A 27,981-nucleotide genomic window follows, 5' to 3' on the forward strand; every position below is an offset into this window, starting at 1 on the left:
TAAATTTTACAGGAAATTACGGTTAACCATTTAACAGGTTTCTACTGAAGCATTTTCACAGTTTTGTACCGTTAAAATCACAGTCATTTTTTACAGTTCACACGAAGGCTGAGGTTCAAAGTTCAGCGGTTGCTTAGGGCCGTTTCATAATCAACGCATCTGTACGCATATGCCTCCCCGAGGTCACGCATCGTTACGCTTCGGCCGCCATTATGCGCCGGTGCGTAGCCAAATGTGTCGTCCTAGTTTTTGATACGCGACGCACCGATTCACGCAATATTATGCGTTGTCGGTGGGGGCGACATTGCAAGTATTGTACATTAATTCAAGTATATTGTGTTTACAGAAGAAGAAGGTTTGAATACAATGGCGGGCGAAGAGGAAAAATTCTGCGAACTTATACGTATTCATCCACATTTATACGATAGTTCATCAGCAACAGAATACACTCCTCTTCAGTTGCCATTGTGATCTGAATATCACGCGACCCGACTCTACTAATATCACCCGACTCTACTACCCCCTGTTGCGTGAGCGGTGTATGGCATACACGCATCACCCGTGACGTTCACTGTTTAGACTATGAAAGGGAGCGCGTCGCTCGCGTTGCTTGCTCGTGTTTCTCGCATTTCTCGCGTTGACTATGAAACGGTCCTTAGAGGTATAATCCATAATCATAGTCAAAACATCTTTAAAACATGACAGAATAGGATTTAAATGTGCACATTGTGTTAAATATGATATTATCTGCAAGTAAAGTTTTGAAGTAGACTATACATGTACAACATAATTCAAGTCTGGTTTCAATTAAATTTGAGTTCTACTCATTTTTACCAACTAGAGGAATTTTTCTCCTTAATCTCTCTCCGATTCCTCCTCAGTTCGTTCCTTTCCGAGACTACATCGATCGCCGCGGGAATCACATCCTCAGCATGGCCCGTCTGGCCAAAGACGTTCTTGCGGAAATCCCCGATCAGTTCCTCCAGTACATGAGGAGCAGAGGCATCAAAGCTCAGCACCCGTCCAAACCCCCAGCGACACTCGTCCACCCCGTCCAGCCGCTGCAGACGCAGATCTGAGCCATCCGTCGTCCTCTCGTCGGTTCACTGTCACTCTCAGGATCACACATGGCCTGTCTGAGCGAAACGCTGCCCTTCTGCATGCTGTGCTTCAGTGTGTAGGGTGACGTCGGGCGCGCTAAGGTTTCAGAAGGTGTTTCAGACACTTTTAAAGTATCGAGTGGCCTCTTCAGTCAGTCAAGCATCAGAAATATGACTTCACAGTCTCTCGTACTATCATCTCCTGTTCTCATGTCTGACGAACTTCTGCATACGTTTACAATTGTACCGTTTTCTACTAATTGATCTGAGCTGCTTAACAATGAAATTGACTCATTTTATTACATGGCGTTGTAAATAGAGCGAGTGTGATTTTAGAAGAAGCATGAATCCACCCTTGGTAGCAACGTTAGAGAAACTTTCATGCTGTTGTGCGAGGTTTTCAAATTATTTTACTATTTCAGTATTTCATATACAGAACTTGGTCATTTGACTGCCTCAAACTGTAATGAATTTGTGCTTAGCTTTAGCGGCATTAGCACAGCACTGAAGTTTAAAAGCCTTACTCTCAGTTAAAGGAACAGTTCACCCGAAATGAAATCTCTGTCATTATTTACTCATCCTCAAAACACGTATGATTCAGATTTATAAACTATCATTATTACCTGTTTTGACAGTGATCTTCAATTCTAAATTTAATTAAATGATGTATTACACAAATATAAAACTGACGACTTGGCAACACTGTTACCATTTATGTTCCTTGAATGGAAAAGAGCAGCATTAACTTTGTGCTAAAGATTCTTTTTCCTGCGTGATATTCATTTTTGGGTGAACCGTTCCTTTTAAGACCGAACTGTAGCTGCTCTCAATATCTATATCCAAGCACAGAAATGGATACACAAGTAGCCTCATACACAAGTAGCATATGCTTTCAAGCATGCACCACCCACACAAACAGCGTGTTTTGTTTGCTTTGTAATCAATAGTCTGCATGCAGAAAAAAAGGTGTTTTATTTGGAAAAGGTGTGCAAAATGTACAGATCGGTATGTTTAAGAACATAAAAACATGGTTAATAATAAAAACTGTCTAAAACGAGAACTGCTAGGTCCTCACCCTCCACGCCATCCAAGATGAAGATGAGTTAGTTTCTTCATCAGATTTGAATAATTGTACACTTGCTCAACAGTGGATGCTCTGCAGTGAATGGGTGCCGTCAGAATGAGAGTCCAAACATCTGATAAAAACATGACAATAATCCACAAGTAATTCACACCACTCCAGCCCACCAGTTATCAGCTGTTTGGACTCTCATTCTGACGGCACCCATTCACTTGCAGAGGATGTAATGTTCAGATAAAGAAACATTCAACAAACTCATCTGGCCTAAGAGTGAGTACACTTTCATCAAATAGTTTAATCTGACAGAAGAGCAAGTCAGCCAGTGGTAAAAAAATCATTTTTCATTTTTAAAAGAAATTAGATATTTAAAATCAACTTGTAAAAGAACACAAGTTAAGATTGTAGGGTATGTTTCATTTAGAATCGGTAAGATGGAACTGACATCACATGTGGAAAGATTCTCCTCAAAATATCACATGGATCATCAAGAACAAAATTATATAAAATAGCCAAACAATGCTCAGCGACATCTGGTTAAACCGTCTTTAACAAAAATAAAAAGCTATCGGCAGCACTTCACGTATCTCCTGAGATCGCTCCAGCCAGTGTCAGATGTGCTCTTTCTGCCCCAAACCCTTCATATTTCAGCAAGAAAATACACGAGCAAGCCATGACCCCAGCAACCCTGGGAAAAAATAACTTAAACACAGGCACAGAGCTAAGACTTCATTTATTTAACATGACAGTGTGTCAACGTCAAACTCACACCCACTCATGCTGCATGCTGTATTATCTCTATAAATCATGCAGAAAACATGCGTCAAAATGTAACCGTGTGTGGGATGGAAGCGCTGTTTCCCTAGTTTTTCCATATGGGTTCAGGCATTATCACTGTAGTTTTCCTCATTTGTGGTCTAATTGAACTGCACTTTATCACAAACTGAATCTCTTCTGTAGACTATTTGAACATTGACTATGATCATTCATGACAAGAAATGTGCAGCTAAATACATTGAGATGAACAATAGAACTTCTTGTTGGTTTAAAAACCAAGTACTTTGACTGCATGGCTTATGAATTGTTTACAAGTAGCAGATATTGTGCATTTAATCTCAGGTGTGATGACCCTTATTTGTGAAAGTGGTGATAGGTGCCAGTTAGCTTAGTTAGGATAGTTCACCTGCTCATTACACCTCAGAAGGTTCGAGGTGGTGTTAGTTGGGTGTAGCTTGTTTAATGGTATTTTTTGCTTAAGCACAGCACTGGCTGAACAGCATGAATTTTAGGAACCTGGATCATTTTGGTGAGAATTTAAGATAAACTTAGGTGTGCTTATAGAAGTCCTGTATCATATAAACGCAGCTATTGTTTATCTTTGTTACATATGAATTCACAGTTTAATATTGCCTGCATCATGTCTGCATGAGCAGAATTTTTAATGAAATGCACTTCTTTCATAGATTGTTTGTTTTAGAAATGAAGTTTGCCTTAATAGAGTATTTATTTGTGGTATGCCAAATTGACCATATTCTTTTGTTGCATTTTTTATTTCTTTTTGAAACACTTTCCTTGTGCAGTTACTCAAAAATAATGAATTTTATGAATGAGATGCATGCAGGTGCTGTTAAATCAGTGTGGTCTGGCGTTAAATGCGCTCATAAATAAATCAAGTGTAGCACTTATCAGTGCAAGAACGTAATTATTTAAAATGTTTATTTTTACCAAGATGGACCCAATTATCAATATAGACCCAATCGCAATGCAATATCTTAAACAAAAAGGCACAACTTTTGACCAAAGTTACATTTTATAATTGTTTCCATATGGAGAATGGTTTGTTATGACAAACCAAAGAAAGAACTGGTGAACACTGAATATCAATACAACAAATACAATAAAAAAAAAACATATGCTGTAATAATTATAATGACTATTAATGAAATGATGCCCTCTTTCTGGTTTTATAAATAAACATTCAAATGAAACACTTGATGATGCTTGGTCATTTTTCTGTGTATCTGTCAATATTAGTCTAGTTGAACAAAAAAGAAACAAAAAATAATAAGAAAAAAAAACAGGAAACTTGTGAGAGAAAGAAATCAGGAATGGCGTATCTTGACATAAGGAATATGTTAATAATATTTCCACTGAAATGTCTTAATTTAATTAAGATGCTATCCTGCCCTCTTCTGTTCATGCACAGACTTACATCATTGTTGTGCGTTTCATTGTTTTGTAAACTCAAAACAAATGATGCTTCACTCTACATTGACTATTATTTTCTTACATGTTTTATGTAGCTTTATGTAACTTTTGTTGATTGATGAGTGACTGAATTCGATATTTCAAAAAATGTTATACTTAGTTTGAACAGATGTAGATGTTGCTTGCTGGTTATTATGGTGTTTTGAGTCATTCCTAGGCATTTAGGCTAAGATGCTAGGCTGTTACTAGGCGGTTGCTAGGGTATTGTGACTGGTTTCCAAGTGGAAAGATAAAGTCAGATGCTTAGGATCTCAGAAGAGGTTGTAGTTTACAGAAAATACTGTATAAATATTTGCCAAGTCAACATATTTAGCAGCTGTCGATATCAAAATGTTTTAACTATAATAATCAACTAAATCTTATATTTGTATATATACAATGTACATACATATTTGTCATTAATTTGTATATAGACGTACACTAAAGTAAAGGTTTCACAATGCAGCAGATTTACATTACATTTATCAGACACTTTTATACAAAGCAACTTACAGGCTATACATTTTTTTTAACCAGTATGTGTGTTCGCTAGGAATTGAACCCCTGACCTTTTGCACTGCTAACGCAATGCTTTTACCAATGAGCCATTCGTTGGATCTATATTTACATAACACATCTTCAAACACCTGTATCTGTGGCTGACTGACAAACCTGCTATTCCTCAGAGTTTCCCTTGTACCTCTACTCCGAAATGTTTCTGTCATTCCGTTCGTGCTAAAGAATGAAGCTATGCATGATTCATTCTGTACCCATAAGGCCATGTCACGCACATGCTGCGTAATCTGTACAGCTGTTCCAGGCCATTTTCCAAGAAGTAGTTTCCATGATGACCTTTCCTTGTCAGTTTGAATAATTCAGATGATAAGCAGCACTGAGACCTGATGTCTACGGTGACCAGGAGGGACATGTTCGGTTTACTCACCCACAACATATTAACTCATGGGAATGTGATAATATGTCATGGCCACAAGATCATTGTCGAGGTAACAACACCTTAGATCCTGTGTTGAGAGAACAACATTTCTCGTGGCCACGAGTTTAATGCGTGAACAAAACTGTGTGAGCAGAGCAAACTGCATTTAGCAGAGATGGAGAAACATTTTTATAAATCCCACAATCTTGTAAATTTGTTAATTGATTGTATATTTTTATTTCATATTCCCATATTATTATTATTAATATTAATACATTATGATATAATAATATTAAATTAACTGGTTAGGGCTATATTGTTATAGCTTGCATATCGCTTTACCAAATAATGATCTGTTATTAATATGCTACCAGTTATTTTGCAAATACTGTAAACGCCTGACAATTGTATTTACACCCGTGTGTGCCGATAAATGAGCGTGTTGTGTTTTCATTTACAAATGATACACAAATAATATATTTTTCAATGAAACACTATAGTATTTTTTGTTATAGCCTATAAATAAAATTAAATATATGTTAAATTTAACCTTTAAACTGCACTTCCAGTAAAAATTTCAGTCAAGCAGCATAATCAAAGCTTTACTGGCATGTCAGGCTTTCACAGTAGGCTATTATTTACAAAGCTGTTCAGAACATTAAGTAAAAAGATTGAAATAAAGGGGAAATAAATCAAATACATAAAAGCGAATATAAAAAAATATATACAAATATTACAGAAAAAGACAATCAGTTAAAGGACTTAAGCTAATGGATAAAATGTTTATGTAGGTCTATTTTATTTGATGTGCTTTATGTTACATTTATTCATGATAGACTTCATTTGAATGCTGTCTACATCGCGCGCAATACAGTCTGGGCACCTTGGCCTATGGCTGATAATTTCTATAATAATTAATATAATAATTTCTTCATTCAAAATAAAATATTGTTTTAAGATGTTTACATTTATTAAACTCGTGCCCACGAGAAATGGATGCTGTTCCCTCAATAGGATCTTGTGGCCACAACATTTTATTAAACATTTTAGTTAATATGTCATGGCCACGATGAAATGAGGTGAACTGAACATGTCCCCACACAGTCACTGCAGATGTCACACTTTAACTAGTGATCTAATATAAAACTTTATTTTAGGTCTGCTTTTTCTGGACTGGTGTAACACAGCAGTGAGCAAAATTGTCCGACTCACACTAAATGTAGTAATAACAGTCACGTTTTTTTTAAAAGCATACGCACATGTCTTTTGTTGTTTGTTCTTTTGATTTTGTTGAATGTTCAGGTAGAGCTTTCTGTTTGTGGGAATCATCAATAGCTGCCTGATTTTTGGATATTATTCCATCCATGAATCTGTGAGGTGGACATTTAAATTAGTCATTTGTACTGGGATATTGTAAAATAAATATTAAAGAGAAACTAAATCTCAAGAATGTGTCTGGGTCATATTTCACAACCAAACAGAAAAAATAACAAAGAAATGGTAGCCACCTTGCATAAGGAAATAAAATATATTTTAGGCATTTTTGTTGCAATATCTGCATTGTGAAATAATTTGCGTGACAATTACACACTACCCATTTCTCATTACCGTAATGCAATAGTACCAATAGTACTTCATTCTTATTACTACAATTAGTATCTTTAAATTTCCACGTCTGTCTATTTGTTTCGTTGCAAAATATGGCCCAAACATTTCCTTAAGATTCACCTGAATATTGTTGCAAACAACAAAAAAAAATATAATAATCCAATCCTTGCTTATTATTTAAATAACACCTAATTTTTAAATAGGTGTAGGATATATTATGTAATAACACAAGGAGTATACTGTCTGCATACTAAGTTTCAAATACTCACTCAAGTTCTTCTAATTTACTTTGTGGATCCTCCAGTAGATCTGAGAGTGACTTCACTCCTGAATCCGTCAGATTATTTCCTCTGAGATCCAGTGTTTTTAACTGTGACTGGTTAGAGCTGAGAGCTGATGCCAGAACAGCACACCCATCTGCTGTAATCCCACAGTATGTTACACTGCAAAGTTTAATGCAATTATAACACAATAACTTTATTAAATTACATATTTTGTTCAAGGAAAAACAGTCACATTTTCTGTATTGTACAGATTCACCATTCATGGGTGAACAGAAATCAAAATCTGTATTACCTCAATGACTGCAGTCCTGACAGAAGTTGGCAAAGTGCCACTGAAAGCTGCTTCAAGCCTGAGTCCAGTATTGCATTAGCACTGATGTTCAGCTCTCTCAGACCTGAGTGTTCTGGTTTATTTACATAACCCATCATCCGACAGCTTTCATGTGTGAGATTGCAGTTATTCAGCCTGAGAAAAGCACAAAAACAACATGCTCCAAATTTCCATCCAGTCTCCTATGTTAATTGTGAGATGTACATTACATGATAAAAGAAACTGAAGGCCTATTACCATAATCTCTCAAGATGCAAACGTGTGTCTTCAAACACAGGGAGCAGATGCTTTAATCCTGAGTCTGAGAGGTTGTTAATGCTGAGGTCCAACTCTCTCATGTGTGATGGGTTTGACTTTAAAGCAGGTGACAATGCAGAACATCCATAGGCTGTAATTTTACAGTCTGATAGACTGCAAATAGTAAAGGGAGATAATCATGAACAATTGTCATGTGATACAAAGCATGTGATATTATTTCCTCAGAATCAGATCAGTCATCTATCGACATCATGTTAATATCCTGTGGGTCGTGTGCTACTCAGCACATGAACACTGTCAACTTGTCTGATTGTAATACCTTAATGTCTCAAGCCTGCAGGAAGGACTCTTTAGACCAACACAGAGCAGTTCCACTCCTGAATCCTGAAGGTCATTTAAACTTAAATCTAAATGTTTCAGGCTAGTAGAGGTGGACTGAAGTGCTTGGGCCAGTGCCGCACAACTTTTCCTAGTAAGTTCACAGGCCATCAACCTAAAAAACAATGGCCTCAATTTAACATTGTAGACTGGACAAAACATGCATTTGATGTGGTTACAAGTACTTATTTTTATTGCAAAAGAAAAATAAAGTAGTGTTTGATACTAAATGGACATGGTCTATTCAAATCAATCTGTAATTCTGCAATTGCTTTGTTCAAAAATGAAACTCAATACCACAGAAATTTATGAGGGATTACCATTTGATTATAAAAAACAAGAAAGATTTTAAAATGAATAGCAACACTGTAGAGTAAACCCAAGTGAAAGTTATATATTTAAGTGTCCACTTATAACATATTAGAACCCACCTTAGTGTTTCCAGTTTACAGCTTCTATCTGTTAGCACATCAGAAAGCATTTTCACACCTGTATCATGAGGGTTGTTGTGCGTCAAATCAAGTTCAATTAAGTGAGCTGGGTTTGACTTCAAAGCCGAAGCCAAAGAAGCACAGCCATTTTCACTGATGCTGCAATTGAAAAGTCTACAACCACAAGAAAGAAAAGAAAAATCACAAATAAAATATGTTTGTTGTTTCTTCAACATACCAATGTGAATCAATGGACAGCAAATGGAGTTTTACTAAAGTTTTCCATTTCACAATTTTCACAACTGAAGAAAAAGAGAAGGATAATCTCAAAGTTTTCTAGTTTTAACAGATATCGCAACATTGTCTCAAGAAAAGTCTATTAAAGTGTGTTGGGTCGAAGGTTGGAAAATATGGACAGGAAGTCATTCCAAAGCCAATTTAGCCGAGCTATCTACATTTATTGTATAGCTCTGAACTGTGTGTCACAGCTGTCTTTGTGTCTATTTTTATTATCAGGTATTTTAGGAGAACATTTTGAAAAATAATTTAGGACTTAAGAGCTATTTTTTAATGTATGATGTGAAATTGTCTAAACCAAATGTTCCTCTGGCCAGGCAAGTGTGGAAGCAGGGACATTTTATTTTCGTGCATACAATAACTCTACACGACATTTAACAAATTTTATTTTTTATAATCAAAAGCCATAGATACTGCTAATTTGGCAATTTTTACCACTTCATTGTTTTTTTAATACATGTCATGGGCACAGTCTACATCCTACCTCAAAATTTCTAGTTTACACTGAGGATTCCCCAGTCCGGCAGCAAGTTGTTTTATTCCTGAATCTTGAAGATTGTTGGAAGTCAGATCCAGTTCTCTCAGATATGAGAGACTTGAACTAAGTACAGAGGACAGGCCTAAACAGCCTTTATCTGTCACATTACAGGACATCAATCTGAAGGAAATAAAGAAAGCAGGTTAAGGTACTGTGTTCTTGGAATATGCTGACTAAGCATCCACACCTGTGTTTAAAATACTTGGGAAGAGTAAGTTTCTGGCATGACAAACTTACATAACTGATCGGGATGCTTTGATAACTGGCAGCAATCTTAACAGTCCCTCATTTGAAGACATGCTCGGATGAACAAACTTTGACAAGTCAAACACATCCAGTTCTTCTGCAGATGTGAGCAATATGTAGGCCAAAGCAGAAAAGCTTGAAGGAGATAGCTTTCCACCAATAAAACCATGTGAATTAATGAAGTCCTGCATTTCCTCAACCAAAGAATCATCTTTCATTTCACTTAGGCAATGGAAAAGACTTATTGCCTGCTCTGCTGAAGGGTGGTCCCTTATTTTTTCCTTGACGTATTGAATCATTTTTATGCTGCTATCAGTATCACTCACCTCATTCAGGAGTCCCTTAAAAAGAGTCTGGTTGGACTCAAGGGACAGTCCCAACAAGAAGCGAAGGAAAAGGTCCAAATGTCCATTTTCACTTGCTAAAGCATTATCTACAGCACACTTTAAAAATTCCTGCACTGACATTTTTTTGAAAGTATTAATGATTTTAGCATTTGTCGTCTGACTGAGGACATTCCGTTTATGGTTGACAAACACAAGAAACGCATACAATGCAGCTAGAAACTCCTGTATACTTGAGTGTATGAAGCTGAAGACCCTTTCCTGAAGTAGCCCCGCTACTTCTCTGAAGATTTGGGTACAAACTCCTGAATACACTGATGCAATGTGAAGGTCAATGCCACATTCCCTCAAATCTTCTTCATAGAACAACAAATTACCCTTTTCAAGGTGCTGAAATGCAAGCTTTCCAAGCAACAATGTGGTCTGGTTATCCCACTTTAAACCGGCTTTGGAATTCTCATTGTATTTGTGACTCCCTTGCTTGATCTGGAACATCAAGAAATGTGAATACATTTGCGTGAGGGTCTTGGGAATCTCACCCCCCTCAGAATCAAGAAACATTCTTTCGAGAACTGAAGCTGATATCCAACAGAACACTGGGATGTGGCACATGATGTGAAGGACCTTTGAGGACTTCAAGTGGAAGATTATCCTGGAGGACAAGTCTGGATCACTTATTTTTTTCTTGAAGTATTCTTCCTTGTAGGAGTCATTGAAACCTCGCACTTCTGTCACACGGTCCAAGACGTCAGGTGGTATTTGACCTGCTGCAGCTGGCCGTGAGGTTATCCAGACAAAAGCAGAAGGAAGTAAGTTCTTGCAGATGAGGTTTGTCAGTAGGACACCGACTGAGACTGATTCAGTCACACTAGAGCAACTCCTGTTGTTTTGGAAATCCAGGGGAAACCGACATTCATCAAGTCCATCAAAGATAAAGACTATCTTGTATTTGTCTGAGTGTAACACTTCTGGATCTATCTTGAGATTGAAGAAGCACTCGAGAATGTTTATCAGACTAACTTTCTTTTCTTTAATTACATTCATTTCTCGAAAAGGTAGTGGAAATATCATGTGGACGTCCTGGTTGGCTCTGTCCTCAACCCAGTCCAGTGTGAACTTTTGCACAGACACTGTTTTCCCAATGCCAGCGATTCCTTTGGTTAGCACAGTTTGGATTTGTTTAGTAGATCCTGAAGAAGTTTTAAAGATATTATTAGCCTTGATAGGTTCATCCCATGTGGCTGGATGTTTTGATGCTGTCTCGATCTGTCTGATTTCATGTTCATTGGTGTGCTCACTGCTTTGACCATCAGTGATGTAGAGCTCTGTATAGATATTGTTAAGCAGAGAGGGGCCGCTGTGCTCTTCATTCCCCTCAAATATACACTGGCACCTGTTCCTTAACATCCTCTTATACTGATATGTCCCAATCAGATCCTCTGTGATGTTTGACACAAGACATAGTTAGAATTAAAAATATTGAATCATTCTATATAAAACATTTGATATGACATTGTTGAAAGGAATACCATTTAGAACATTTGATCTTGATTCCATCTGCTGAATTCTGAAAGACAAAATATGTGACGACAACATCTGTGAATGAAAAGTATGTATTTAATGTTGCAATATTAGGTTTTGTAGATAGTTGAAAAAAGATTGTCAAATGGGAAGTGTGTATTTTTTCCAATATATACAGGTAGATCTCAATAAATTAGAATGTCATGGAAAAGTTCATTTATTTCAACTTGTGTAATAAATAATTTCAATGCACACAGACTGAAGTAGTTTAAGTCTTTGGTTCTTTTAATTGTGATGATTTTAGCTCGCATTTAACAAAAACACACCAATCTCAACAAATTAGATTCATTCATAAGACCAAAAAAAAAATTTATGGTGAACTGTTGGCCTTCTGGAAAGTATGTTCATTTACTCTACATGTACTCAATATTTAATAGAGGCACCTTTTGCTTTAATTTCTGCCTCAATTCGGCATGGCATGGAGGTGATCAGTTTGTGGCACTGCTGAGGTGGTCTGGAGGCCCAGGTCTGGTGAGTTTGCTGGCCAGTGAAGCACACCAATACCATGGCCATTTAACCAACTTTTGGTGCTTTTGGCAGTGTGGGCAGGTGTCAAATCCTGCTGGGAAATGAAATCATCATCTTCAAAAAGCTGGTCAGCAGAAGGAAGCATGAAGTGCTCCTAAATTTCTTGGTAAACGGGTGGAGTGCCTTTGGTTTTCAAAAAACACAATGGAACAACACCAGCAGATGACATTGCACCCCAAATCATTACAGACTGTGGAAACTTAACACTGGACTTCAAGCAACTTGGGCTTTGAGCTTCTCCACCCTTCCTCCAGACTCTAGGACTTTGGTTTCCCAATGAAATACAAAACTTGCTCTCATCTGAAAAGAGGACTTTGGACCACTGGGAAACAGTCCAGTTCTTCTTCTCTTTAGCCCAGGTAAGACGCCTCTGATGTTGTCGGTGGTTCAGGAGTGGCTTAACAAGAGGAATACGACAATTCTAAAGAATGCCAATTCAATCCCAGCCTCAGTCCATTCTTTGTGAATTTCTCTCATATTCTTGAAGCGATTTTGCTTGACAATCCTCATAAGGCTACAGTTCTTTCAGTTGGTTGTGCATCTTTTTCTTTCACAGTTTTTCCTTCCACTCAACTTTCTGTTAACATGCATGTTAACATTTATTTAATACATGAGTTTCACAATTAGAGTTGAATTACTGAAATAAATGAACTTTTCCATGACATTCTAAGGTGCACACAGCAATAAAAAAAAAACATCTATTCCTATTTGAGTCACAGTTCAGTGCACATTATTGTTTTTAGATTTTCATGCACACAATGAACAAATAGCTCGTCGGCTTACATTTTGACATTACAACCTGACAGTTTGAAAATGTTGTAAATACTGTTTTCTTTCTCTTTTCTTGACAATTTTTATAGAATGAGATGATGACAGTTATCTCAATCAGCCTAACTCAGCAATGCCAAAAAAGACCAGTTGATGATAGGGGGCACAAATTAAACACAAAAGAAAGAAAGAGAGAGAGATAAAGAGATAAAGAAAGAAAGAAAGAAAGAAAGAAACCTGTTTATTAGATTTTTCTGATTTTCTTCTTTCTGAAGGCATATTTAAATATGAATGCATTAAAAGCATTTGTATGTATCTCATGATAACAAACATTGATGTATATTGTTTATAATTGTTTAACACGTGGCTAACATACTTCAGTTCTATAAGGACAGATTCTCTGCTGAATTTATGGGGATAATCCATTGACTGCTCCCGCTCAACCAACCTAAAATGAAGAAATATTCCAAAATAAGTGAGTTTTTATAACATTCTTGTTTGAGGCAGTATAAGTGTGGTGTATGAGCTCACTTGTGTTCAGGCATAAAAGATGATGGTGAGGTTATAGACATAGTCCCCAGAGACACATGACTTGGTCCTGGTGAAGAAGGTTTATTTGGCCTGTTCAAGCTATAAATAAATAAATACATTCATACATTTATGTCCAAGCAATTCATGTTGTGGGTTGAATAATGTGCATGTGAGATCATGATTAAAAAAGAAAAAAGAAAAAGTTTTTTGGAAATGCAAGAGTACCATAAGCCTTAGTACACAGTAGAAACCATTGAAACAAATCATTGGTTTCTATAATCAGCTCAGGCTCTAGATGGTACTGTTCAAGAGCAAGGCCTCTGTTTATGCTAATTGTAGGGTCTGTTCACACCAGACCATTTTGGTACACATGTCTAAAGACTAATTAATACATATATGCACCAAAAACTCTTACATTGTTTATTTTAGCAGAAACAGACTGGTGCTTAACACTGTGCTAACATACTTCAGTTCTGTAGTGACTGGTCCTTCTCTGATTCTGATAGGTTGATCCATTGACTGCTCACTTTTCACTGACAAACCGCTGGGCAGAGAGAAGTCAGAGTCCTCACGATTAATCAACCTAAAATGAAGAAATGTTTTAATGGAGATAGGATTTCATGACATACTACTTGTTGAAGGCAGTATTCACATGTTTAGCAGCACTAGGATCTCACCTGTGTTGAGCATTTCTGTCCCTCAATGTTAACTGAGGAGGCATCGGCTCAGTCCCCAAAGACACATCATTTAATCCTGGTAAAGCAGATTTATCTGGCTTGTTCAAACTAAAAAAAAAAAAAAAAAAACACAGAACTGGTACTTCATTATATGTTTTCTATTTTTTTCTATGATGTTAGTTTGGAGTGAGGTTTACACACTTATAACGTCATGAAGCGACGATAATACTTTTTGTATATGGAGAAAACAAAAATAACGACTTTATTCAACAATTCATCTGCCCTGTTTCTCTACACATCACCATAGCACCATTTTGAAGAATATGAGTGTGTATATTAATGTGAGCATAAGCTGCCTGCGTTCAGCTGATGGCAGACTATTGATCTCTCATACTTTTCTGGACTTTGACCGTTTATTTTACTTGGCAGTGAATGGGACAGTCACAAACCTCCTGCTTATCATTCAAATGATCTTAAATTGTGTTCTGAAGACAAACTAAGCTTTTATGGGTTTGAAACGACATGGGGTAAAGTGATTAATGACAAAAATGTTATTTTGGGGTGAAGTATCCCTTTAAGTTTTTAGAAATATAAATACATATAGATTTGTGATTGAGAAGATTTTTCATTGAAAAACATCTAAATTTATGTGTATCCTGGTTCACTCAAAACTTAATAAGACACTGTATTACTGTGGTAATACGGCGCTATAGAAATGCTGAATCACCTGATTCTAAATGCAACACAACATCTCGTTCCCTTCTCAGGGAGCCAGGACCTCAGTGTGCATTGTTATGTTATCATCAGGGGCATCCTAAGCTGGCGTGGGGCCTAGAGAGAGGTAAGGAGCAGGGCCCTCCTCGGTACGTTTGTAACACCAGATGCACTGCCCGAAGGACAGCCCTGGGAATCATCAATAACAATGCTGCCACACAGAGGGAAGATGCCTCCACACCAAAGTTTTATAACACTGGCAGAAAGACCGAATTTGTGCAGATAGCATCAGACTGCTGCACAAACATCCTTTTCGGATGCATCTTTGGATAGTGCCTTGGAAGATGCTACACTTTGAGTGGAGTGTGTTCTGACACCTAGAGATGGAGCCCTTCCACATTAGCAAGAGGAGAATACTGAAGAAATGCCACTTTATAGAGAGAGAGAGAGAGAGAGAGAGAGAGAAAGAAAGAAAGAAAGAAAGAAAGAAAGAAAGAAAGAAAGAAAGAAAGAAAGAAAAAGAAAGAAAGAAACTTGTATATTAGATTTTTCAGATTTTCAAATATGGATGTGTTTGCCTTCTGAAGCATTTCTGAATGAGACAGACACACCTTTCTGAAGCCATATTTAAATATGTGAATGCATTAAAAGCATTTGTATGTATCTCATGGTAACAAACATTGATGTATATTGTTTATAATTGTTTAACACGTGGCTAACATACTTCAGTTCTATAAGGACAGATTCTCTGCTGAATTTATGAGGATAATCCATTGACTGCTCCCGCTCAACCAACCTAAAATGAAGAAATATTCCAAAATAAGTGAGTTTTTTTTAACTTTCTTGTTTGAGGCAGTATAAGTGTGGTGTATGAGCTCACTTGTGTTCAGGCATAAAAGATGATGGTGAGGTTATAGACATAGTCCCCAGAGACACATGACTTGGTCCTGGTGAAGAGCTATAAATAAATAAATACATTCATACATTTCTGTCCAAGCACTTCATGTTGTGGGTTGAATAATGTGCATGTGAGATCATGATTAAAAAAGAAAAAGAAAAAAAACTTTTGTGAAAAGCAAAAGTACCATAAGCCTAAGTACACAGTGGAAACCATTGAAACAAATCATTGGTTTCTATAATCAGCTCAGGCTCTAGATCAGTGGTTCCCAACCTTTTTCAACTCGCGGCCCACACAACCAAACACATATGTTTGCAAGGCCCACTTCAAAAAAATTAACTGACCCCGCTATTGTTGGGTTAATAACTTAGTACTCAGAAGCTAGATTTTAAACTATATTTATTGAATAAACTAGGGCTGTGCGATATGGACAAAAAAAAAAAAAAACAGTATGTGTATGCGGTCAGCAGTGAGAGCGCATAAATATAACGCGAAATCACATTAAAATAATGCACGAGTGCGAATCTCTCTGTTCGCAGCAGATTTCCTTTGCTCTGTCACAAAACCGGTCGTGCTTGCTCAGATACACGCTGCTTTGCGAGGAGAGAGTGTGCACACTTAAAACGTGTCTCCTCTCACTTAAACTGCATCCTGTTCACTAACAAATTCACTCTATGCTCATGTGTTAGACATGAATTATTTTCGCACGTTTTTATTTCTAGCCTTTTACCGCAGTGAGAACGCTCTGATCCGTCAACATTGGCTCAGAAAAAAGGCGCATCACAGACAGTGTGTGAACCTGGAGTTAGGCATATGCGCACGCTCAAATCGTGATTTTAGGACGTTTTCTTTTAATCGCACAGCCCTAGAATGGACTGGAAATGAACAGAAAATAATTGGCGGCCCACCTGCAATACCACCGCGGCCGCGGACCACAGGTTGAAAACCACTGCTCTAGATGGTACTGTTCAAGAGCAAGGCCTCTGTTTATGCTAATTGTAGGGTCTGTTCACACCAGACCATTTTGGTACACAGTTCTAAAGACTAATTAATACATATATGCACCAAAAACTCTTACATTGTTTATTTTAGCAGAAACAGACTGGTGCTTAACACTGTGCTAACATACTTCAGTTCTGTAGTGACTGGTCCTTCTCTGATTCTGATAGGTTGATCCATTGACTGCTCACTTTTCACTGACAAACCGCTGGGCAGAGAGAAGTCAGAGTCCTCACGATTAATCAACCTAAAATGAAGAAATGTTTTAATGGAGATAGGATTTCATGACATACTACTTGTTGAAGGCAGTATTCACATGTTTAGCAGCACTAGGATCTCACCTGTGTTGAGCATTTCTGTCCCTCAATGTTAACAGAGGAGGCATCGGCTCAGTCCCCAAAGACACATCATTTAATCCTGGTAAAGCAGATTTATCTGGCTTGTTCAAACTAAAAAACAAACAAAAACAAAAACAGAACTGGTATTTCATTATATGTTTTCTATTTTTTTCTATGATGTTAGTTTGGAGTGAGGTTTACACACTTATAACATTATGAAGCGACGATAATACTTTTTGTATATGAAAAAAAAACAAAAATAATGACTTAATTTGACAATTCATCTGCTCCGTTTCTCTCCACATCAACACAGCCATTTTGAAGAATATGAGTGTGTATGTGAATGTGAGGGTAAGCTGCCTGCGTTCAGCTCATATTCAACAACAGGGATGCTTGATCCTCGCAAAACGTATTCTTTACCCAGACTTCAGGCTCTGCAGGATGTCTTCTCACAGATGTGCATGCCCTGGAATATAAACTGGGTTCAGGGAATCAGAGTGGAATTTGCTGTACCTGCCCGAAACAGACGTGAGAACACATCACGCCCTGGTGGTTGATGTAAGAGGCTACCGTAGCGACGAGAATATTTTTTGTACATGCCAGCTGCACAAACATCCTTTTCGGATGCATCTTTGGATAGTGCCTTGGAAAATGCTACACTTCGAGTGGAGTGTGTTCTGACACCTAGAGATGAAGCCCTTCCACATTAGCAAGAGGAGAATACTGAAAAGGCCTGCATATCTCTTGCTCTTTGCAGTGATGTTAGTGATAAGAGTGGTGCCACTTTAGGAGTCAGAAAGTTTTCTGAGGCTGACTATATAAGTGTTTGAATCGAACATCTGATAAACCTTCAAGGATCACAATCACAGCCTGTAGTAGCCTCTTAAAACTATGCAAAAATCAAGAGATGGGCAATCATTTGAGAAAGCTGCTCTGATGAAAGCCCTACATCATGTATGTCTACATTCAACTCAGAGCCAGATGCAGACATTGCAGATTTGAAGAGACTGCTGAGCAAGCTTCCTGATCCAGAATTAAAGTTTTTGAAGCAGGAGAGAAAGCAGCTCTGCCAACTTGATCTGTGGTTCCCATGAACCGAGCCATGAGGCGAAGATGCCTGGCTCCCATGCTTAAAAGAGACCCAGGATCATGAATTGGCAATGTGCCTTCTGACCATAAAGGGGGCTGACTGTGAATGCTCTGGTCACATGCAAATCACACACTTTTTGTGAGTTGTCCCAATAATGAAGCGAGGTTTTACACACACTCATTAGACAAGCAGCTTACAAGTATGTTGTAGGTGCACTTTTATGGGACTCAGGGCAGAATTAACCATTTAATTTTTGGATGGACTATTCCTTTAAATTGACAGGGTCATAAATTGACACAAAACTCTTCCCTAATTTGGCCCTGTGGGAGCCTGACATGGGAACTGTGGCCATCCCTGGGCTTGACTTGGAGTCTGTACCCCCCTTGGGCTGGACGTGGGAACTGGAGCCCTCTCTGGGATAGATTCGGGGACACAAGCCCTCTCTGTGGTAAACTTGGGGACTGGAGCTCTCTCTGGGATAAATTCGGGGAATATTGCCCTATCTGGGCTAAACTCAGGGACTGGAGCTCTCTCTGGGCTATACTCGGGTACTGGAGCTTTTCTAGGCTAGACTCAGAGGCTGGAGCCAACACTGGAGCAGACTCGGGGATTAAAGCAGACACTGGATGTAACAAGGCTGCCTTAAGCAAAGATTGAACCCGGGTCTCTGGTGCTCTAAGAGTGTGAATTTGCTCACTGAGCTACTCCCAGACTTTTAAACCCAAGAGCGGAAGCACAAAAGAGCAAAAAAGGCCAAGGGGCTTGAATCTTCAAAAAGTAACAATAATTTTTACTAGAGAAAACAAATTACAAAATAAACGTAGCAAACTTAGCTACCATTAAACAAAAAAGACACGAGGGTCCAAAAATACAATCACAATAAAACCTAACTTAGCAACTGGATTCACAGGAAGCAAGACTCAAGACTGAACACAATAGCAGGGCACAAACAGACTTATAAAGGGTCAAACACAGGTGTGAGGAATCAAAGCTGATGAGCAGAGCACTGAACATGGTACGGGGCGATGACACCCTCTGGAGGAGCAGAGAGACCATAGGGCTAGAGTTCATAGGGCAAGAGCCATCGGCAGTTCTGGAGGGAACATGACACAGTGATCATTGAGAGTGACCCCTGCAGGCCAGGATGAAAACAGCAATGCAGATATGAGCCCATTACAGGATCCCCTCTCCTAGGAAATGGCTCCTGGCGTTCCCTAGATTGACTCCTTTGGCTTGGTGAAAGTCTGAGATGAGAGCCTTATCCAAGATATCCCGAGCTGGAACCCAGGTCCGCTCCTCTTGGCCATAACTCTCCCAGTCTACCATGTACTGAGACCCTTCCCACTGCAGGACCTCAGAGCGCATACAATTTGGGACAAAGAGGGCCATTATACAGGGCCATTACCTGGACCAGACTGTTGCTGTTGGGCTCTCCTGACGGTGGTCTCAATATGCCACTGGATGGGGGTTATCACCCTGGATGTTGGGAGGATGGGTTCTGGGCATAACTTCCTCTCAGGTCGTTCAAACTGCCTCGATAGTGCATCTGGCTTAAAATTCTTGGAACCTGGCCAATAAGAGAGAATGAAGTTGAACCGGTTAAAAAAAGGGCCCAACGGGCTTGTCGTGAGTTTAACCTCTTGGCATCTCGAATGTAGGTGAGATTTTGATGGTCCATCCAGATGAAGAATGGGTGTTTGGAACCCTCAAGCCAGTGCCAGAGAAAAAGGCACATGGGTGAAGCATATAATCACTCTTACACTTCTGTGACAAGACCGCTCCTACCCCCACATCTGAGGCATCCACCTCCAGGACAAAGGGCAGCTCTGGGTCTGGGAGAGTTAGAATGGGGGCAGATGTGAAGCGTTATTTAAAGTGTATTGAAGGCATGGTCAGCATCGCTGGTCTACATGAATGGCCTGTTAGACTTCTTTGTGAGTGAGGAGAGAGGTTCTGCAACAGAACTAAAATTTCTTATGAATCTCCTGTAGAAATTAGAGAACCCCAGAAAGCGCTGCACCTGCTTGAATGAAGTGGGTCGGGGCCAGTCCAAGACTGCTCGGATCTTGCCAGGATCCATCTGGAGGCTGCCCTTGGACACCTGGAAGCCGAGAAATGAGACAACTGGGACATGAAACTTGCTCTTCTCCAGCTTAACAAAGTGCTTGTGCTTCAACAGCTGGGTCAGGACCTGTCTGACATGCTGAATGTGTTCTTGGAGGTTGTGAGAGAATATCAAAATATCATCCATGTAAACAAACACAAATATATTCAGCATCTCTCTAAGAACATCATTAATAAAGGCCTGAAAGACAGCAGGAGCATTAACCAGCCCGAATGGCATTACCTGGTACTCGTAGTGGCCTGTCTGGGTATTAAATGCAATCTTCCATTCGTCCCCATCTCGGATCCTGACAAGATGGTATGCATTTCGGAGGTCCAGTTTGGTAAAGATGGTGGCCCCCTGCAGGATCTCAAAGGCTGTGGTCATAAGTAGAAGGAGGTAATGATTCTTGATTGTGATGTTATTTAAGCCTCGATAATCAATACAAGGTCTGAGACTACCATCCTTTTTTTCAACAAAGAAGAAACCGGCTTCTGCCGGTGATGTGGAAGGATGGATGAATCCATTATCTAGAGCTTCCTTCAGATACTTGTCCATAGCTAATCTCTCAGGGCCAGAGAGGGAAAAGAGCCTTCCACAGGGTGGGCAAGTTCCTGGAATAAGCTCAATAGCACAGATGTATGATCTGTGGGGGGGGGGTAGTGTGGCAGCTTGGACTTTACTGAATACTTCAAGGAGATCCATGTATTCCGGGGGAACTCGGAATGGCCCGGGAGGGTAAAGAGGGGGCTTGATTGTGACTGGTTCAATCCTGGGAATAACCATTACCTCCACGTACGGGGCTTTGAGCCTAAAGATGGAATTGCTCTTGGGATTGCCGTACGCTGATTCTTGGACAGACTTCAGCTCAGGTGGACAGCAGAAAGCAGTATTTGAGAGTTGGCGGTGTGTTCCCCACTCTGTGACGATTCCTCTGGACCAGTCAATATTGGGGTTATGAGCAGTCAACCATGGGAAGCCGAGGATTATAGGGAGTTTAGGAGTATGAATAAATAGAAACTGAATCAATTCCTTGTGGTTCCCTACTTTTAACTGAAGAGGTGGAGTGCACTTACTGACCCGACCCGATCCCAGCGGGCTGCCATCAACTGAAGTAATGTTAAGGGGTTCTTGGAGAGTCACAGGATGAATTGCAAGACTTTGTGCCATCTTAAAGTCCATAAAACTCCCGGCACATACTTGATGGTGTTGCTGGCCCATGGTGATTGTGGCCTGGATCTTCAAACCTAAGGTCGCTGAGCAGGGGATGGTTCCTATTCTTGCCCAGGCCCCCCTACTCCAGGACAAGACTTGGCTTTTCCCAAAAGCTCAGGACAGTTGGCACGAAAGTGACCTGGCTTGCCACAGTAGAGGCAGCATCTATCTCTCATCCTCCTATTACGTTTGGACTGGGATATCCGAGTTCCCCCAAACTGCATGGGTTCATCCATGTCCACAAGAGGAGGAGATAATTTAACAGGACTGGTGGCCCTAAAAAGGACTGGTGGTCTCCCGCTGCTGCTCTAGCTGGCGTTCTCTGAGGCGATGGTAAACCCGGATAGCTACATCAATGAGGGACTCAAGGTCAGGGGCAGGGTCTCGGAATGCCAACTCGTCTTTGAGCTCTGATGACAAAGCATGGTGGAAAGTTGCTCTTAGGGCTCTTTGATCCCATCTACTCTCAGCCGCCAGAGTGCGGAACTCTATGGCGAACCTAGCTGCACTCCGGGTACCTTGAGAGAGATTCAGCAGGCGACGATCAACATCACCTCCACTGTCTGGATGTTGGAAAACTCTCTTCATCTCCATGATGAACTGTTGGTTGTTTGTGGTTAGTGGAGATTTCTGGTCCCACAAAGCTGAGGCCCATTCCAGCACCTTACCGGTGAGGAGAGTAATGATGTAGGCCACCTTACTGCTCTCAGTGGGAAAACTACTTGGTTGTAGTTGAAAGGCCAGAGTACACTGGGTAATAAATCCTCTGCATCTCTCAGGGCTTTCACAAACCTTTCTGGGGCTGGTAATCTGGGCTCAGAAGGAAGTGTCACGATGGACCTAGGTTGATGTTCAGGGGACTGTTGGAGTTCTTGGGGTAAAGAGGCCTGGGGCTGAAGGCTCAAAATTTGGACAATCTGAGACAGAGTTTGATCATGTCATTGAATGGTAGTGGCTTGCTCAGAGAGTGCCGCTAGGATCCGTTCCACATTGGAGGGTGGTGAAGACTCTTCCGCTTTTGCTTCCATGGTTCAGTCTTGCTGTAATGAGGCTGCCTTAAGCAGGGATTGAACCCAGGTCTCTGGTACTCTTAGAGTGTTAATTTGCTCACTGAGCTACTCCCAGACTGTTAAACCCAAGAGCGGAAGAGCAAAAGAGCTAAAAAGGCCAAGGGGCTTGAATCTTCACAAAGTAACAATAATATTTACTAGAGAAAACAAAAAATAAAAATAAAAATAAACTTAGCAAACTTAGCTACCATTAAACAAAAAAGATACGAGGGTCCAAAAATACAAGCACAATAAAACTTAACTTAGCAACTGGATACACAGGAAGCAATGCTCAAGGCTGAACACAATAGCACGGAACAAACAGACTTATAAAGGGTCAAACACAGGTGTGAGGAATCAAAGCTGATGAGCAGAGCACTGAACATGGTATGAGGCGATGACGCCCTCTGAAGGAGCGGAGAGACCATAGGGCTAGAGTTCATAGGGCAAGAGCCATCTGCAGTTCTGGAGGGAACATGACACAGTACTCATTGAGAGTGACCCCTGCAGGCCGGGATGGAAACAATGCAGCAATGCAGATACGAGCCCATTACACTGAAGCTGACACTGGAACTGATGCAGGGGCTAGGACGAGGGCTGAGAATATTCTTTTCCTCCTCATCCGCCTCCTTTACTTAAGGGTGAACGGCAAGGCCATCAGGTTTGACAACGGTGCAGCTGGTGGGCTTGACATTGGCACGGCACGTGGGCTTGACAATGGAGCGGTCGGCGGGCTTGACAGTGTGCTGGTTTTGGCTCGGGGCCGGACACTCTCCAAACTTTGCAGGATCCCTTCCCTTCAGCTTAGTCCCTTGGTGTCTTTTAGGTCCACTGGACAATGGTTGTTCTCCCCGTGCTAGAACATAGAGTTCTGGTGGCATCACCTAATGCCGTTGTTGCAACGATCCTGCTGAACTCCCAGGCATACTCAATGAAGGGGAGATCCCTATGGGCTATGGCAATGAAGCATGCGACAGTTTCCATCCCACAGGGAGAAATAAACAGGAAAACAAAAACACTTTCAAAACCGAAAACAAAAACACGGAGAGTAGGGGTGCTGCTTACTGTTTATGGTCCAGTATTCTGTCATGCTACCGCTACTATGAGAAGCACAGAGTGAGGAACGAGGAGATGTGGAGTAGACTTCAAACAAAAATACTTTTTTCCTATTTGGTGCCTAAACTCTGGAATAATCTACCTAACATTGTTCGGGAGGCAGACACACTATTGCAGTTTAAATCTAGATTAAAGACCCATCTCTTTAACCTGGCATACACATTACATACTAATATGCTTCTAATATCCAAATCCGTTAATGGATTTTTAGGCTGCATTAATTAGATAAACCGGAACCGGGAACACTTCCCATAACACCCAATGTACTTGCTAGAAGAATGGCATCTACGCTAATATTAGTCTGTTTCTCTCTTATTCCGAGGTCAATGTAGCCACCAGATCCAGTCTGTATCCAGATCAGAGGGTCACTGTAGTCGCCCGGATCCAGTACGTATCCAGACCAGATGGTGCATCAGCACCTAGAAAGGACCTCTACATCCCTGAAAGACAGCGGAGACCAGGACAACTAGAGCCCCAGATACAGATCCCCTGTAAAGACCTTGTCTCAGACGACCACCGGAACAATCAGTTTATCAGCCCTAAGATCTTACCTGTGTTGAGAGGTTTTCTCTTTCAGGGTTAACTGAGGACACATGGACTCATTCCCTAAAGACACATAACTCTGTCCCGGTGAAGCAGATTCATTGGGCTTGTTTATGCTTTAAAATAATAATAAATGTACAAATCTGATCAAAAGCTGTCATAATGTATTTTATTTTTATGTTGAGTTAAACTGAGTGCTAAAACACTCAAATAAATAAACAGGAAACCATACTAACCTTAAAACATCCAGTTCAATTGCAGGGCCTCTGTCCCCACTCATTTTAGTGTTTGACTAGTCTAAATTATTATTCTTCAACCATTCTTCAACCTGCAACAACAGATTTACACTGATGTAAACCACTCAAAGTAAAATGATGAGAGACAGAATTCTCACGCAAAGAGGCTTTTTGCATGACAACAAATGACATCAAGACTTTAAGCATGGATTGTTTTTACACGACAGATTCTAATCATTTTCATATTCATTTCATATTCACTCTCAATATTAATCTACAAAAGTTTCAACCCCCATTTTGTAGAGCATTGTTTTTTGTTTTGTTTTCAATCTTTATGACTCCTAGTGCTAACAATCCTCTGTAACCTTTCTACTGGAATCTTGCAACATACCTCATGTGCAAACAGTTTCCAGATCACTGATAATCTTTGGTTATCAAATTGCTACACTGTTTCTTTAAATTTCGCCTAATTGTTTTTTTGTTTTGTTTTTTAAAGATATTTAAGTATGAAGACAGAACAGGCCACTCAAGAACATTTTGTGACTGATCCCTGAACCAAGCCTCATCATATTTGAATATATATACTGTATTTTGTATGGTTGTCCTGCTGGAAAGTCCACTGATCATCAGCTTCAGTCTCGGCACAGAAGGCATAACAATTCTTGCCAAAACAGCCTGATCCTTTAAAGAGTCCATTATGTTTATACAGTCAAGTTGTCCACTTCCTGCAACAGCAAAGAGCCTGAACAAGACTGGTGCACCTCCATGTTTGATAATAGGGATGCTGTTCTTCTGCTCATAAGCCTTGCCTTTCTTTACCTCAGACCTATGGCTGTTCCATGGGTACAAAAAGGTCTCTCATAAAACATTCTTCCAACTCCACAGGTCTATCCAAATTACTTTGAACATATTTGCTGGCCTTTTATGTTCTTCATGGTTGATAAAAGGGTTCAGCAAGATACTATTCCTCTTGTAGTCTGCACTGAAATGTTTTCTCCTCCTTTCATCAAGTGATCTTACAAGTCTTTGTCAGTATATTGATGGTTTTTCTCCGTCGCTCTGGATCAAACATTCTATTCCCAAATTGTTATTGTTCTAGACTTTTCAAAGGCTTAACTGTGTGCCCTACCATAGAAATCAGTGATTAAAAAAACAGCAATGTTGAATAATTATGACGTAGCAGTATTTAAAAAAAAACCTGTAACTCCAAAATATAAAATTTTGACATGATCACTTTTAATATGCCACTTGATTGCTTAAGATAATAATAATAAATAAAAAAAATATGGATCTTCAAAAAAGCTTGAATTATTTTGATTGCAAATATATATCATACTGATAACCGTTTTACATATATATATATATATATATATATATATATATATATATATATATTGTGACGAGTCAGCTGCCTCCTCCCTGATTATCACCGGCACCCCGTCCTAAATCGCCGCCCTTCACCAGGCTCCCGACTGGAGTGGGTGTGTGAGAGGAGGGGCGCTGGACGAGTCAGGGCTGGCGGCGTGTGATGGGGCACACCTGAAGGAAGTGGAGCCTCATTACCGCCGCTGTTTAAAAGCCCAACGCGCCTCTCCTCAGGAGACCGGTCTCTTCCCCGTGCATGCACGCTGGTGTCCTCATGGGTCCAGGAAGGGTGCGTTGAGGGACTCCCGCGCCACAAGAGACGTGAGCAGCCGGACCCGCGATCCGGAGGAGAACCGCACCCGTATACACGGCCGACGGGCCAGGATGCCGGGCCGTCCATCCCCTACCAGCGCCGCGGCCAACGAGAGAGATGCGGCCGCTAGAGGAAGCCGCCGCCCCTCGCGCCCCGGACCAAGGAGGGGAGCGCGTGCGGCCGCCGGACTCCGCCCCTTGCCTGGACCCTTCCTCAATGAACACTGCCCGACCCACACGAACCCCGCAGCACAACGAGGACACCAGATTCCCTGTTATTTTGGACACTTTCCCCCTTTGGCCACTTTTATTCCCTTTGTTTTATGATTTCTGTTAATAAAAGCCTCTCCGAGGCCTGACGCCACGCCCACTGTGTCTGTCTTGTGCTCCTCCCGTGACACTGGTGGAGAATGCGGGCAAGGCGGAGCCTAGACAGCGCAGTTGGGAAACATCTGGTGACGTCACTCCCTCTCGCTTGCAAACGTTCGTGAGAACCCAGACTGGGACGGAGGAAAACTGGGGACAGCCTCCCAGCCACACAAGGGGTAAGTGACTTTTCCATGGTCATTTTACCCTGTGGTTGGTTGAGGCTGTCACTAAAACCCGGTTTCTCTGTCCCTGTTCTGGTGCGCTGCGAGAGGGAGGACCGCCCGGAGAGGAAGCCCCGCCCACTCCGACCGTTTGGAGCCTGGTTGAGGATGGTAGCACTCCCGTGTGGGCGGCGCCCTGATGACGGGGATGTCGCTTGGGAGGGGGAATGTGACGAGTCAGCTGCCTCCTCCCTGATTATCACCGGCACCCCGTCCTAAATCGCCGCCCTTCACCAGGCTCCCGACTGGAGTGGGTGTGTGAGAGGAGGGGCGCTGGACGAGTCAGGGCTGGCGGCGTGTGATGGGGCACACCTGAAGGAAGTGGAGCCTCATTACCGCCGCTGTTTAAAAGCCCAACGCGCCTCTCCTCAGGAGACCGGTCTCTTCCCCGTGCATGCACGCTGGTGTCCTCATGGGTCCAGGAAGGGTGCGTTGAGGGACTCCCGCGCCACAAGAGACGTGAGCAGCCGGACCCGCGATCCGGAGGAGAACCGCACCCGTATACACGGCCGACGGGCCAGGATGCCGGGCCGTCCATCCCCTACCAGCGCCGCGGCCAACGAGAGAGATGCGGCCGCTAGAGGAAGCCGCCGCCCCTCGCGCCCCGGACCAAGGAGGGGAGCGCGTGCGGCCGCCGGACTCCGCCCCTTGCCTGGACCCTTCCTCAATGAACACTGCCCGACCCACACGAACCCCGCAGCACAACGAGGACACCAGATTCCCTGTTATTTTGGACACTTTCCCCCTTTGGCCACTTTTATTCCCTTTGTTTTATGATTTCTGTTAATAAAAGCCTCTCCGAGGCCTGACGCCACGCCCACTGTGTCTGTCTTGTGCTCCTCCCGTGACAATATATATATATATATATATATATATATATATATATATATAACATAATAATGAAATCATTGAATTAAATATGTGTAGGTCAGTAATTACATGTTGCCAGGACGTTACCTAACTACCGTATGTTACACACATTTAATAAATGAAACATTTCATATAAACATGTCGAGCATATTTTATTACCTACCTTACTATACAGATTTCTGCTTACTTAAGGAAATAAAAACATTTTAGCTCCAGGTAGGTTAGCATTTATCTGCTTTCCAACTGTTTGTGAGCATTATTTTTCATTTCCTTCTCTTATATAAAATGGAATGCAGCCCTGCCACATTCTGTAACATGAACCTTAATGAACACAGGTTCTGTTAAAGGAGCAGCACACAGTGAAAGCATCACGTTCTCACTGA

At 40.9% G+C, this 27,981-nt stretch overlaps 2 protein-coding genes across 2 annotated transcripts in view; one reads left to right on the forward strand and one right to left on the reverse strand.

The window, feature by feature from the left end:
- Positions 1 to 2,313, forward strand: part of LOC113067207 (copine-8-like) — a 49,594-nt gene extending 47,281 nt beyond the window's left edge. Inside the window, exon 20 of the mRNA XM_026239522.1 lies at positions 882 to 2,313. Coding sequence (XP_026095307.1) covers positions 882 to 1,079 — 198 coding nt within the window. The 3' untranslated portion in view covers positions 1,080 to 2,313. The remainder of the gene's footprint in view (positions 1 to 881) is intronic.
- Positions 2,314 to 4,959: 2,646 nt separating this feature from the next.
- LOC113067208 (NACHT, LRR and PYD domains-containing protein 12-like) lies at positions 4,960 to 27,938 on the reverse strand. The gene is made up of 20 exons (XM_026239524.1): positions 27,762 to 27,938; positions 24,462 to 24,553; positions 24,234 to 24,341; positions 17,112 to 17,219; positions 16,901 to 17,017; positions 15,754 to 15,831; positions 15,598 to 15,669; positions 14,160 to 14,267; positions 13,949 to 14,065; positions 13,483 to 13,581; positions 13,328 to 13,399; positions 11,604 to 11,641; positions 9,722 to 11,513; positions 9,431 to 9,604; positions 8,650 to 8,823; positions 8,160 to 8,333; positions 7,820 to 7,993; positions 7,544 to 7,717; positions 7,237 to 7,410; positions 4,960 to 6,729 (listed from the first exon to the last, which is right to left on the reverse strand). Exons 2-20 carry the CDS (start codon positions 24,503 to 24,505, stop codon positions 6,603 to 6,605), a joined length of 3,924 nt encoding a protein of 1,307 aa, XP_026095309.1. The 5' UTR covers positions 24,506 to 24,553; positions 27,762 to 27,938; the 3' UTR covers positions 4,960 to 6,602.
- Between the last annotated feature and the right edge of the window lie 43 nt (positions 27,939 to 27,981).

The sequence above is a fragment of the Carassius auratus genome, chromosome 50 (assembly GCF_003368295.1).
Source record: "Carassius auratus strain Wakin chromosome 50, ASM336829v1, whole genome shotgun sequence".
Taxonomy (NCBI): domain Eukaryota; kingdom Metazoa; phylum Chordata; class Actinopteri; order Cypriniformes; family Cyprinidae; genus Carassius; species Carassius auratus.

What these genes read in the sequence shown, in the direction of transcription:
- LOC113067208 (XM_026239524.1), bottom strand. Translation starts at nt 24,505, where the DNA reads ATGAGTGGGGACAGAGGCCCTGCAATTGAACTGGATGTTTTAAG. An exon ending in TCTTTTATGCCTGAACACAA is followed by an intron (nt 15,670 to 15,753) that starts GTGAGCTCATAC and finishes TCTTCATTTTAG; the next exon opens with GTTGGTTGAGCGGGAGCAGT. An exon ending in TCTTTTATGCCTGAACACAA is followed by an intron (nt 13,400 to 13,482) that starts GTGAGCTCATAC and finishes TCTTCATTTTAG; the next exon opens with GTTGGTTGAGCGGGAGCAGT.